Source organism: Pseudogymnoascus verrucosus (assembly GCF_001662655.1).
Source record: "Pseudogymnoascus verrucosus strain UAMH 10579 unplaced genomic scaffold scaffold_99, whole genome shotgun sequence".
Lineage (NCBI taxonomy): Eukaryota > Fungi > Ascomycota > Leotiomycetes > Thelebolales > Thelebolaceae > Pseudogymnoascus > Pseudogymnoascus verrucosus.
The window spans coordinates 377-13,685 of NW_017263750.1; the positions used below are offsets into that span (position 1 = coordinate 377).

Sequence of the window (13,309 nt, forward strand, 5' to 3'; positions counted from 1 at the left end):
GGAGGAGGGGATCGCGGTGGTGGCGGCGGCGGTGGGTTTCGGGGCGGCGGAGGGGGGGAAGTGTTTATTTTTGTATTTGAGGTCGACGCGGTCGTCTATCTGTGTGGTTGTTAGTATTTGTCGGCTGTATGCGCGGGAGGGGAGGCATACCCTGAAGGCCTTTCGGTAATGCGTCAAGCTGTCCCCGAGATTGCCTTGTGCTTCTCGCTCAGCGGCCTTTTCATAATGTTCCAATGCCGACTCCGGCTCTTTGGGCGCAGTGCCGCTGAATTTCTCGACATCTTTCTCGACTGCCGACCTTGCTGGGGAGACCTCGAAGCTGGGAGGGTGGAGGGGCGCGGGAGATGCTAGGTCGGCATCCTCGTCGGAGGGTTCGTTGTCGCTTTCAGCATCCGCGGATGGCCTCGGTGGAGCTTTGGGGACAACAGATGGCCTGCGCGCAGTCGGTTTCGACGGAGGCTGGGTCGATTTCTTGGAGGTGCTCGAGTCGCCGGGTTTCGATTTCGCGGATACCTCGGCGCGCCACTGCTGGCGGAAGGACTCGAGTTCGGGGTTTGATGGTTCGTCCATTGTGGGGTGTGGTTATAAAGCCAAAGCCATGTGTATATATATAAAGAGAAATAAATGAAGAAAATGGCTTATATTATGAGAAAATAAGAGAGAATGTGGGGTATCTATTGCAACATTTTTGTTTGAAAGTGCAGGGGAGCAAGCTGACGGGAAGCCGATGATGGGATGAATCATGCGGAGAGTCCCTGCAGGGATGCTGGATAACGATAAGGGTAGTACTGGGGTACCTAGCTAGTACTATAGCAGTAAGGTCAAAACCAATTGGACTAAACCGCATCGAGCATTTTAGCTGGCACGCGATTAAGGCGGTGAAGGAAGAAAAGTTGGCAGTTAGTTTAAACCCTTTAAGCACAAGGAGCAGTGAACGGGGTGCACGGGGTGCACGGGGAAGCAAAGGAGTCAGCACGTGACACAGTGGCTGGTGCCGGACGCCGAGATGGAAGTTAGAGAAGCCGAGAAAGAAGGGATGAAAAGGGGGGGGTAAGATCTTCCATCCAAGGGTTAAAGGGGCTTAGACTTTTGTGTGGGTGGCTAGCTATATTCTCCGTGAGGCCGCGCATAGCTGGACCAGTTAAACACTTGCGGCCGTTTTATCGTTTGCATCCCGATTGACTTTTTTCCTTGCAGGGTGACGAATGCTATTAAGCCAAGCCACGGTTGGGTATTGTGGTTTTGATACTATCCTATACTGTACTGTGGTAGTCTCTTGATTCCCAGCCGGCTGGAGAGAATTACGTTATTCTATACTCCAGTTTCGTAGCGATCCTTTATATCTGAAAGAGACAAACGATACAGTATGAAATAGCTGGTCATATGGCTGTACGCCTGGGCCGTCTACCATCCCCCTGTGTATCCTTCCACCATCGAACAAACTAGGAACAATACCAAGACGTGCCACATGTGCCACCATCTACTTAACTCCGGTGTCGCGACTGTCACTTTTTACTACTGTACTGATAATATACACTGCTGCCTACCAACTACCCTTACCAACTAACTTACATCGCCGTTTTAAAGGTTTAAAAAGCCTGTACGGTGCAGTACACAACTACCACAACTACCCACCCCTACCACTAAACTTACATCGCTGTTTTAAAGGGCTGTCACTTACGCAAATCTCGGTTACCCAGGCCACCGTAGTACTTCATCCCCTGCTGTGGAGCCCACCCACCACTAAGTACCCGCCAACCACCTACCACCCACCTACCACCTACCACCCACCTACCACCTCCCAGCCCAAAAACCCGAAAGCAATTGTTTCCCTATCTGATGCTCCTCCTGTATCTCCACCTCCCCCCCCGTCTCCACCTCAAGAACCCCCAAAACTCCCAAACCACCACCACTTCAACCTCCTCCCTCTCCTCTCTATCCCCCACAGCTCTTTTCTCTCCTCTCCCCTCCTCCCTTTCCGTCTCTCTTCTCCCCCTCTTCAACGCTTGTCGCTGGTTCAACCCAACCTCTCTCAACGAAGAATAATTTGGCGAGGATCTGAGCATCTTTTTATTTTTCACCGACTCCACGACGGAGCAACACCACCACCAGAGCTTGGTACGTCTCTCCTTTACTCCTCCCCCTTGTCTGAGCTCGCGAGAGACCACTCCAACCACTTCAGAGCTTGCGAAAGTCAATTCGCCCATTTCACGCCGAGGCTTGAAGAATCGCCCTCGCCCCCCCAGCAATTAACCTCGAGGTGACTTCAACCTGCTAACACACCAACCCAACAGTTTCCACCCACTCGATACTGATTTGGACGTCCATGCCTTCAACATAGTGTGCTCGTTACCCCCGACATCATGATCGCCTCTCTGCTGCCCGCGCGATTCCGCGGGCCCCAGGACACAAAGGCCAACGCCCAGCCCGGATGGCTGAACAAAAACATCACTCCGCTGCTGCAGGCCCTGTCCCGCAAGGCCTGCATCCACCCGATCCACACCGTTGTCATCGTTGCCTTCCTCGCCAGCACGACCTACATGGGCCTGCTCGAGGGCAGCTTGGACGGATTCCCATCGGGGGCTGGAAAGGCCGACTGGGGCTCCCTGGTGGAGGGCAGCCGACAGCTATACGTTGGCAAGGACACCGCGTGGAAATGGCAAGCGCAGGATGCGGATGCGCCAATCCCGAGCGAGGCTGAGCGTCTCGCTCTCCTGACCTTCGTCTTCCCTGGTTCCCTCTCGTCGAGCTCGCCTGATGCGCCGCTCTCCCACACTGTGCCGCTTCCCAACAACTTGTCTATTACCGCGCTGCCATCTACGTCGAACCCTCTCGCGTCAATATCGCAAGATAGCACCCTCGCATTCTCCATCCCATATTCCCAGGCTCCAGAATTCCTCGCGTCGGCTCAGGAGATCCCAAATGTCGACAACGAGGCCGATGGTTTGGGTGTCCAGGAACAGAAGCTGTGGATAATGAAGGCAGCCAGGGCCCCTGGAGCTTCCGGTAGCGTCAGACTCTGGGCTCTTAACGCCTGGTCCAAGTTTGTCGACCTCCTCAAGAACGCCGAGACACTGGATATCTTCATCATGGTTTTAGGATACATTGCCATGCACCTGACTTTCGTCTCTCTGTTCCTCTCTATGCGCCGCATGGGATCCAACTTCTGGCTCGCAACGACCGTCTTGTTCTCGTCCAGCTTCTCGTTCCTCTTCGGCCTTATCGTCACGACCAAGCTGGGAGTACCAATCAACATGGTCCTTCTATCCGAAGGCCTGCCGTTCCTCGTTGTCACGATCGGATTCGAGAAGGCTATCGTCCTCACCAAGGCCGTCCTCTCCGTCGCCGTTGACAGCCGCAGAGCTCCTGTTCCCAACAGCCCAGGTTCCAGCAAGGACGATAAGGAGGGCACTTCGCCACCATCTATCCAGCATGCTGTCCAGGTCGCGATCAAGGAGAAGGGATTCGAGATCGTGCGCGATTACGCTATTGAGATCGCAATTCTGATTGCTGGTGCCGTTTCTGGGGTTCAGGGTGGACTTCAGCAGTTCTGCTTCCTCGCTGCCTGGATCCTCTTCTTCGACTGCATCCTTCTCTTCACCTTCTACACCTCCATTCTCAGCATCAAGCTCGAGATCAACAGGATCAAGAGACACGTTGCACTCCGCAGAGCTCTCGAGGATGACGGACTTAGCCAGCGTCTGGCCGAGAACGTGGCACAGAGCAACGACTGGCCAAGACCAGACGGCGAGGGATCTGACGGCAAGACGAACATCTTTGGCCGCAAGGTCAAGGATAGCAGCGTTCCAAAGTTTAAGGTCCTGATGGTTACTGGATTCGTCATTGTCAATGTTATCAACCTTGCGACTATCCCATTCAGGAGCAGCAAGAACAGCTCAGCTGCTTCTTCGGTCTCTGGCATTGCTACCCCCGGTTTCAGCGCTCTCGATCCATTCAAGGTGGCCTCCAACGGCCTCGATGCTATTCTCGCGACTGCCAAGCTAAGCGGTCTTCCTACCGTCGTCACCGTTCTATCGCCCATCAAGTACTCGCTCGAGTACCCCTCTATCCACTACGCAACGCACCATGATCAGCATAGCCCATACTCCATCGAGTACGGCGGATCTGCCAGCGACTACGGAATGGGTGGCAGAGTTGTCGACAGCCTGCTGAAGAGTCTCGAAGACCCAGTGCTTTCTAAATGGATTATGGTTGCCTTGGTTCTGAGTGTTGTCCTCAACGGATATCTCTTCAATGCCGCAAGATGGTCCATCAAGGAACCCGAGACTCCTATCCTCGCTATCGACCCTATTGCCCTCGAAAGGGCACAGCGTCTTACTGATGACCGTCCGTCTCCAGCGGCTAACCAGTACGATGAGAACCTACGCCCAACCGACCGCCTGCCCACTCCAGCCAACACTGATGATGAGGGTGATCTTGTTATCCTACCAAAGGTCGCTAACGGCTCTGTTGCTCTACGCCGCACCACCGAACAGATTGAGAAGATGCTCCTCGAGAAGCGCGCCCCGGAATTGAACGACAAGGAACTTATCGAGCTTTCCCTCTCAGGCAAGCTTCCTGGTTACGCTCTTGAGAGGACCCTCAAGGACACCACCCGCGCTGTTAAGATTCGCCGTGCCGTTGTCGCACGCACAGCTGCCACATCTCACACCACCAGCCTTCTCGAAGGCTCCAAGCTGCCATACGAACACTACAACTGGGACCGCGTCCTCGGAGCATGCTGCGAGAATGTCATTGGCTACATGCCACTCCCAGTCGGTGTGGCCGGACCTATCGTTATCGACGGACAAAGCTACTTCCTCCCCATGGCCACGACCGAGGGTGTCCTCGTCGCCAGTACCAGCCGCGGAGCTAAGGCCATCAACGCCGGCGGCGGTGCCATCACCGTCCTCACCGGTGACGGCATGACCCGCGGCCCATGTATCGGTTTCGAGACTCTCGAGCGCGCCGGCGCCGCCAAGAACTGGCTCGACTCCGAGGCCGGCCAGAAGACCATGAAGAAGGCATTCGACTCCACCTCCCGCTTCGCGCGTCTCCAGACCATGAAGACCGCCATAGCCGGTACCTACCTCTACATCCGCTTCAAGACCAGCACCGGTGACGCAATGGGCATGAACATGATCTCCAAGGGCGTCGAGCACGCGCTGAAGGTTATGTCGACTGAGAGCGGCTTCGACGATATGCAGATTATCTCCGTCTCTGGTAACTACTGCACGGATAAGAAGCCAGCGGCTATCAACTGGATCGACGGCCGCGGCAAGGGGGTTGTGGCTGAGGCTATCATTCCCGCGGAGGTGGTGCGCAAGGTCCTCAAGAGCGAGGTCGACGCGCTGGTCGAGCTGAACATTAGCAAGAACCTTATCGGTAGCGCGATGGCGGGAAGCATTGGCGGGTTCAATGCTCACGCTGGTAACATCGTCACTGCCATCTTCCTCGCTACTGGTCAGGATCCCGCGCAGAACGTGGAGAGCAGTAACTGTATTACTATTATGAAGAAGTACGTCTATCCCCCCCTCCCCTTTCTTCAAAAAAAATAAGAACCTCAGCTAACACCCCCCAGCCTCCGCGGTAACCTCCAAATCTCCGTCTCCATGCCCTCCATCGAAGTCGGCACCCTCGGCGGCGGCACCATCCTCGAGCCCCAAGCCGCAATGCTCGACCTCCTCGGCGTCCGTGGCTCCCACCCCACCAACCCGGGCGACAACGCGCGCAAGCTCGCGCGCATCGTCGCTGCCGGTGTCCTGGCGGGTGAGCTTTCCCTCTGCTCGGCCCTCGCGGCGGGTCATCTGGTTCAGAGCCATATGGCGCATAATCGCTCCGCGCCGGCGACGAGGAGTAGTACGCCTGCTCCTGGGGGTATGGCGACGCCGGTTACGCTGGCTATGACGGGGAAGAGGTAGGGGGGTGTATATGATAGTGTGGGAATTTTTTCTACTAGGTGAAGGTGAAGCGCGTAGGCGCGGGATTTTTAGGGGAAGGGGAAACCCTTTTGTTAATACGGTGGGGTGGTGGTGGGGAGGATAGGCGGCGTAGGCACTCGTGGTGCCTGAGCGTGCGCAGACTTTGGATCTATGGGGAGGAGGGCAACTTCACCCGTGTGAGAGAGAGAGGGTGAAAAAGGGGATTTATATATTTGAAGGCGAATGAATGGGGGGTTAGATTAGAATAAGATGTAATTGAAATGGAAAAAAGAAGAAAAGAAGTAATATTCCCAGTTCTCCTTTCGTGCGTGATGGACGGAGATGGAAGGATAGTAGATAAGAAGGGGCAGGAATCGTATGTGTAGAGTTCTCGGCCAGTTCCTGACAGTTGGTGACAAAAGGGAATATTCGATTGTCTGGAACAGCGCCACAGAATCTAGCCATTCGGTCTGAGGTGCTGGCCATGTGGAAGCTCGGGGCAGGATGGGGGATTGTCAGTGGTGAGAATACATAGGCGGTGGTGAGAACTTTGCTGCAGTGAGAACAAGGTGGCGCGACAGTGAGAAATAAGAAGCCAGCAGACCCTCGACCGGCAGAGGAGTGGGAACAAGGAACAGGTAACCACGATATTCCAGAGAAAGGTTTCCTTTATTGATGGTATCGTCGCTGGCTTCCCTGTTGTGCCCTCTTGCCACATTGTATGAGAGAGCCCGTCCACGTCGATGATATGATGGCTCTAACCAGGTGCCTCCTTGCTCTGAAGTACGGCGCGCATGAGTACGTGTACCACCGGTCCACTGGGATGACGTCTGGATTCTTTACTTCCATCTCCATCTCTGGCATATATTTCTGCCAGCTGCAATAACTGAGCGAAGTATCGTACCCTACGCCCCTTTCCCGTCACCATCCCCACACACACAACCACACCACTAAAAATAAAAAGCGGATCCCCAAACCAGAAAAACGCACCACCTCATAAAACCTCTCCCAAGCGCCCGGACGCTATAAATACACGGGGCTGTAACTCAGTGGTAGAGTGTTCGCTTTGCATTGCCCCAGTCGCAAGATTGGATATGATACTTATATGCGAAAAGCCCAGGGTTCGATCCCCTGCCGCTCCAAATTCTTCCTTTTTTTTTTTTTTTTTGCTTTTGGACTTTTAGTGTGGGGATGGTCTGGGATTTCGGAGGGTAAGTAGTCTTTTTTTGGGGAGGGATAGGATTTGAGAGAAACAAACTTGGTGGGGTGAACTTTTTTTTTGTGGGGGGGGGAAACAGCAACGACGATGAGCTCGCAAACTTTGAAGGGGGAGGAGGGCGCCAGTAGTTCATTACCTCTATTTCAATGCTGTTATACTTATATCTTACCTTTCCAATAAAGTGCCAATTTTATACTGCTCTCTACTTCCGATAACAGACGTGTGCGCAAGCTCTACTGCACACGACTTTCCCAATAGACCGTGAAGCTTTTCTCCTCTGAGAAAATTCGCTTTCGAGATATGTCCGCACTGGGACCACTTTTCTGTCGTTTACTGGGACGGCCCGAACTGTCCTACTGCAAGCATTCAATTCACAGAAAACGTTCACTCAAATAGTAGCCAGTATTTTTGAACAGAAAGGTTTATTTGCTTTCTATCTATATTAATTACATAGTTCAGTAGGGAAAAGTCTAGACTCTATAATAGCAGTCTACTCGAATTAATCATTCCGCTCCAAAACGACACGCCTCAGCCACTTAAACCTCAAGGGTCTCTCCGTGGTGAGCAACAGGAGCCTTCTCAGCGAGACCCATCTCGGAAGCGAAGGTGCTGTGTGGCACCCACTTAGCGGACTTGCGTGGGGTGGACTCCTCGAACATGCGATCGACCTGCTCAAGCGACAGACCCTTGGTCTCGGGAATGAGGAAGATGGCGTAGATGAGGCAGCACAAGCAGAGGGAGCCCCAGACGAAGAAGACCTTGGGTCCGAGGTTGGCCTTGTCCTTGCCGACCATGTAGGGGGTGATGACAGCGATGATCTGTGGGGGAGATGATTAGCTTCAATTTTTCCATGTGGAGCAAATTAGGGGGTCAACTTACGCAGTTCCACAGCCAGTTGGAGGCGGTAGAGAGACCAACACCACGGGAGCGGATGGGGATGGGGAAGATCTCGCCGATGAGAACCCAGGCACCTGGACCCCAGGTGGTGGCGAAGAAGAAGATGTAGATGCAGATGAAGGCGACCAAGGCACGGGTGGCGTTTTGGTCGTCGGGGAGGGCAGTTCCGACGGCGCCGACGATGAACTGGCAGATAACCATTCCAAGGGCACCGTAGATCATGATGGCGCGACGACCGAAGCGCTCAATGGTGTAGAAGGAAATTGGGGTGCTGACGACGTTGATGATGGTGAAGATCATGGAGATCAAGAAGGCGTTGCTGATCGTGCCGAGGGATTGCAGGAAGATGGTGGAGTAGTAGAAGATGAAGTTGACACCGGTCCACTGCTGCATCATCTGGAGGGAGGTACCGAGAATCGTGCGACGGAGGTTGGATCCAGGGTTGGTGAGTCCACCCTTGAAACAGTTGGCCCAGGACGAGAAGTAGCCGCTCTGGGGGATGACCTGCATCTCATACTCGTGGTTGGCAACAATCTCAGCGAGTTCCTGTTGGATGTAGTCGGAGTCGACGGGCTGGCCACGAATGCGGGCAAGGACGGCGGCGGCCTTGACGAGGTTACCCTTCTTGACGAAGTAGCGGGCAGACTCGGGGAGGAAGAAGAGACCGACGCCAAGAACGACGGCTGGGAGGAACTGGATGGCGATGGGGATACGGTATGAGCCAGAGTCCATGCGGTCCTTGGTGGCATAGTCGACGCAGGCGGCAACCATGAGACCGATGGTAACGCAGAATTGGTAACCCGAAACAAGGGTACCACGGATCTTCTTTGGTGCGATCTCAGACATGTACAGAATGATGATAGCAGAGACGAAACCGACACCGAAACCAGCGATGATACGGCCAACGGCGAGAAGAGCGAAAGTAGAAGAGGCGACCTCAAGGATAACACCGACGATGAAAACCAGGCAGCCCAACATAATAGTTGTGCGGCGTCCAAACCAATCAGCGAGATCACCAGCGAGGATGGCACCGAAGAAAGTTCCAGCAGAGAGAATCGAGACAATGAGCGAGTTGTTAGACGAAGAGACGACGAAGTAAGCGGATTCGGCGTCGGTGGCACCGACGGCGGGGTATGGCAGGTTCTCAAATTGGTGGATGAAGTACTTCATGCCCAAAACACCACCAATGTGTCCGGAATCGTATCCGAAGAAGAAACCACCAAAGGCAGCAAAGGCGCAAAGGAAGTAGGCCTTTGTGGTCATTGGCGCCTCAATGCGCTCGACATCGGTTGGCCCATTGAGGGTCTCGGCCCTGATCTCAGTAACAGCTTCCCCCATGATGATGGTTGTGATAAGGATAGGAGTTGAATATGAGAAGTGCGTGGAGAACAAGCAGGTATGGAGGGGGAACCGGCGGGGTATATAAGGCCAGAGCACGACAGCACAGAAGCAGAGTAACACCAAGTCATGCGCCTGTCTAACTTCGAATTTACTCGCGCGGTCCGTTTACAATATCTCAATGCGGTCCGTTTACCATATTTCCTTGCGGCCCGTTTATAATATTTCCTTCCGGGCCGATTGTGAGTGCTAGCGGCATCAGTGATCTCCCCCACCAAAAATATCACATTTCAACCATAACTCCACGTGGAACGACGAAATTAATTGTAGCTTGATGCATTGATCATAATAGACCTAGTATTAATGCATTATTCCGATTTTTTGTTACAGAGTTGTAGCTGTGAAGCTGTGGTCGTGGTGTTGTTTTGAAAAGTGATACATTTTGGAAGGGGGTCCCGTGAGTAATGACGCACTCAGAGTATTTCTCACGGGCCGATTATATTCTTGCCGCCCATTCAGTCTCACCATTCCTATTGCCACCCCACAGCGCGTCCCCCGTCCCCCATCCCCCATTCCCCATTCCCCATCTTCTCCCCATCCCCCATCCCCCATTTTCCCCCATTCCCCAATCCCCCATCCCCCACCTCCCATCCCCTTGTGTTGGGAAACGGGCCGAGCACGTGGAAAATCGGTGATTTGGGCCCTGGGAACTCTGGTAATCCCCACCAGAGTGGTCAGCGCTCCCACTGTTCACACCCGAGGCATGAAAACTCTGCAGCTACAGGCGGTCGAGGCTTCGGCGCTTCCTAGGGGATTCATGCAAGCCTCTCAGGAGCTCTTAGATCCTGCGTAGTTTTATTGGAATATAGATGGGATTATTGGACTGATTGCTGCATTGCGCTATGTAAGTGTACTGCTGTGGTGAAGCCCAACTCTGCACCACACTCACCATACAAATTTGGCCGTGAACCACCGTACCAACCGAATATTCCCCGACACCCCATTCCCCATCCCCCATTGATTGCCCACGCTCTCCACAATCACCCCGAACAAACTCTCCGCAATCCATCGTACCACGCCACCAACCGCCACGCATCAAACACGAGTCAATTGTCAGTCATGGAGGCGGCTCGGGTAGGTTTGAAGGATGTTTCGGAACACCTGACAAAATTCAGTTGGACAGGGCGTGCCAAGGGGCCAACCGAGCAGGACGGGAGATCGCTAGGAGGTGGCGGTTTGGGTTCCTCCTTATTCAGGCAACAGGAGGTCACCTCGTCAGAAATGACATGTTCCCTGAAATACTCGCAGAACTCGCTGTACTTAAAACGGACACCCGTAATGAAGTCGGCCCCTTTAGTTGGGAATTCCAGGGCTCGGATCCCTGCAGCTCCAACATGACATTTTTCATATTTCACAGGGTCTTCAGGACGCACCACACCACTACCACGAACATAGTTTGATGACAGCGATTAAGACGACTTCTGATAGGCCATTGCAGAGGTTGATTTTCACCAATCCAATTGACGGAATTGTTACGAGTCTAGGCCACCTGAGAAATATGGGTAAAAAAAAGTAGTGTGGTCGTATTAGTCCCAGACCTCGGCGACGGCGAATCTCCGGATAATTGCCTCGTGACATTAACCACGCGAAAGGAGTGAGACACGCGACGAAAGCGGAAATCTGCAGGTTCTTGGCGAGGGTCGTTTCGGGGTGCGCTATACAGAACCCATGGCTGCCAGCCTTATTGAAGCTGACGAAGCATTTCTGGGTTCTGCATATGGTTAGAAAGGCGGGATGGACATTGCTTGTTCGCACGGCCAGATCGCGTGTGAGGTCACAATAACACACACGAAGTCTGCCAAGTCTCTTGGGTAACCGATGGTCCGGTATTCATGGTTTAGTACGGATGCTCAGTGTATACACCCCTATTAGAGGCAATTCTGACGAGCATTCGATGCAATGTGTTCAATCTTCTCTTTGACATGAACTAGAACATTTACGTGGCAGTCTCACTCGATGCTAAATACACCCCGAGCAGTCTCCTTATTCCCACCACCGCTGCTGATTCTATCCATCTCCTGCCCTCGCCGCCTCCTGTTCTCACCATCTCCTGTTCTCGCCGCCGCCCATTCTCTCTCACCACTATAATCTCCTCTCGTCGTTTCCTATTCTCACCACTAACCAAAGTGACTGGGCATATCATTATCTCTCGAGGTAAAAACACTGTAGTATTGTTCGTATTTCCACGTCAAAAAGCGATATTTCTGGTCGAGTTGCAACTTGGATGGCATAAGTGTCACGACTCACCGACGGAGAGCCCGAGCAAGCAATAAAATCAAAAGAAACCGAGGCTCACTGAATCGACATCAGAGGGAATGAGCGAATTCATTGCCTTCTCGCTTTACTGTGAATAATCTCAGCTATTATATTAGGAGAAGAAGACAACCCGCTTACACTTACGCCGTCGATGAGTTGGTGGAGCTGAGGGAGGTAAGGAGGAGTATAAGGAGTCAAAATGAAAAGGGGACGCGAACAACCACAAAATAAACAACCAAATGCAGGCTTGCTTCGCCTACTCTGTATGCAGTCATTGTTGATATGTCTACCCTTGAGATGCTACGTCTCCAGCTTTATATAGTCTATCGCTCGCATGATGATAACTGCCACTATCCCCATCGTATCGTAAATCCGCCCTCGAAATAGCCGTAGATCAGAATTCTTCCCATGATACAGTGTGATGGGGTGCTTGGCTGGTTGGGGCTGGACTGAGAGGATGTCTGTATATGTATTTCTTTTGGGGAAAGGGGGGATGTAAATCGTGCTTTCACGCAACATCTTGTTCCATCCAACCCTTACCATCCGTCAAGTGTACTCACCATCTCCCCCTCTCGTAGAATAGATGTCTTAGTATTGATTTCCTACCGCTCTAATTTAATTTAATTTTGATATCTTTCTTTTTGGAGGGATTGGAAATTTATGATTTAGGATTTAAGGATATTTTTCGTAGTGACAATATAATTCGTATAAATAATATTATGGAAATTAATAAAAATCCAACAAACCACAATTTATAAAAACCATCACCAAAGGAGTCAAACAGAAGCACTCAACACCCCACAAATCCAGCAAGAAGCTTACAACAAAGAACAACACAGAGCAAACACAAGGAGAAGGAAATCCCATAACCCAAAATAGCAGAAGGCAGACCCTCGAGTGCCGAACACCCTAGGAAACGATGCCAAGAAGCAAATGACGGTCTTCATCGATAACTATATATCTCTCTCGAGCGGAGACCCAAATCATGTAACTCCAATCCTATGAAATGTTGGGTGTTTAACGGTAGCGTGGACACCGACGGATATGGACAGATTGGAGTTAATGTGCGCTCAAGATGCGGTGTGCCTTGTCATGTTGCTCGAGCTACTGTCGTCTGTTCTGTCACTACTGCCTTTTCTTACTGCCGTTTGTTCTCTCTCACTATCTCCTATTCTCACCGACAACATCCCTTCTCACCGGCATCCATTCGCACTACACACTCTGCTTGTCCACTTATCGGATTTGTTTTTGAAAACAAAGTTACACAGATCGTCGGAACACCAGTAAGCTCCGCGTCATCTGCAGTCCACGTTTGATGAAGGCAGAAGAAGAAGAAAAAGAGTGCTCACAACCTGAGGAAAGAGAGGTGTCGTCGTGATGGTAAGTTATGGTGGAGCGATGATAAGAAGGGGGGGGTTGAGGTGAAAAGGGGGGAGGATAACAATTCCACAGACCAAAAAACGGAATATACTCCCCCCCCTTTCCCTAATCTCACAATCGACACACACACAACTCCCAAAACAACACCACCACATCCCACCACCACCCAGCCCCAACCATATATCAGCGAACCCCCCCCCCCCCCCCCCACCCCCCCTATCCCCCCCCCCTCCCCCTC

General features: G+C 52.5%; 3 protein-coding genes and 1 non-coding gene across 4 annotated transcripts; 2 read left to right on the top strand and 2 right to left on the bottom strand.

The window, feature by feature from the left end:
- On the bottom strand, positions 1-893 carry VE01_10687 (uncharacterized protein; the record flags this gene model as incomplete). Its single annotated transcript, XM_018280080.2, has 2 exons — positions 151-893; positions 1-99 (listed from the first exon to the last, which is right to left on the bottom strand). Coding segments are annotated over exons 1-2 (519 nt in total), but the record flags the coding sequence as incomplete, so codon positions are not given.
- Positions 894-1,076: 183 nt separating this feature from the next.
- On the top strand, positions 1,077-6,235 carry HMG1 (3-hydroxy-3-methylglutaryl-coenzyme A (HMG-CoA) reductase isozyme). Its single transcript, XM_018280081.2, has 3 exons — positions 1,077-2,118; positions 2,295-5,518; positions 5,582-6,235. Exons 2-3 carry the CDS (start codon positions 2,364-2,366, stop codon positions 5,919-5,921), a joined length of 3,495 nt encoding a protein of 1,164 aa, XP_018125071.1. The 5' UTR covers positions 1,077-2,118; positions 2,295-2,363; the 3' UTR covers positions 5,922-6,235.
- A 720-nt stretch (positions 6,236-6,955) lies between these two features.
- Positions 6,956-7,063, top strand: VE01_10689 (the record flags this gene model as incomplete). The annotated part of the gene is made up of 1 exon: positions 6,956-7,063. It is a non-coding gene; the product is annotated as a tRNA-Ala (tRNA).
- A 487-nt stretch (positions 7,064-7,550) lies between these two features.
- Positions 7,551-9,915, bottom strand: VE01_10690 (uncharacterized protein). Its single transcript, XM_018280082.2, has 2 exons — positions 8,020-9,915; positions 7,551-7,958 (listed from the first exon to the last, which is right to left on the bottom strand). Exons 1-2 carry the CDS (start codon positions 9,373-9,375, stop codon positions 7,677-7,679), a joined length of 1,638 nt encoding a protein of 545 aa, XP_018125073.1. The 5' UTR covers positions 9,376-9,915; the 3' UTR covers positions 7,551-7,676.
- Positions 9,916-13,309: the final 3,394 nt, after the last annotated feature.

Excerpts from the sequence above, each read along its gene's own strand:
- HMG1 (XM_018280081.2), top strand. The coding sequence starts at position 2,364 with ATGATCGCCTCTCTGCTGCCCGCGCGATTCCGCGGGCCCCAGGACACA. Across the intron at positions 5,519-5,581 it reads TGTATTACTATTATGAAGAA|CCTCCGCGGTAACCTCCAAA; the intron begins GTACGTCTATCC and ends AACACCCCCCAG.
- VE01_10690 (XM_018280082.2), bottom strand. The coding sequence starts at position 9,375 with ATGGGGGAAGCTGTTACTGAGATCAGGGCCGAGACCCTCAATGGGCCA. Across the intron at positions 7,959-8,019 it reads CCAACTGGCTGTGGAACTGC|ATCATCGCTGTCATCACCCC; the intron begins GTAAGTTGACCC and ends TCTCCCCCACAG.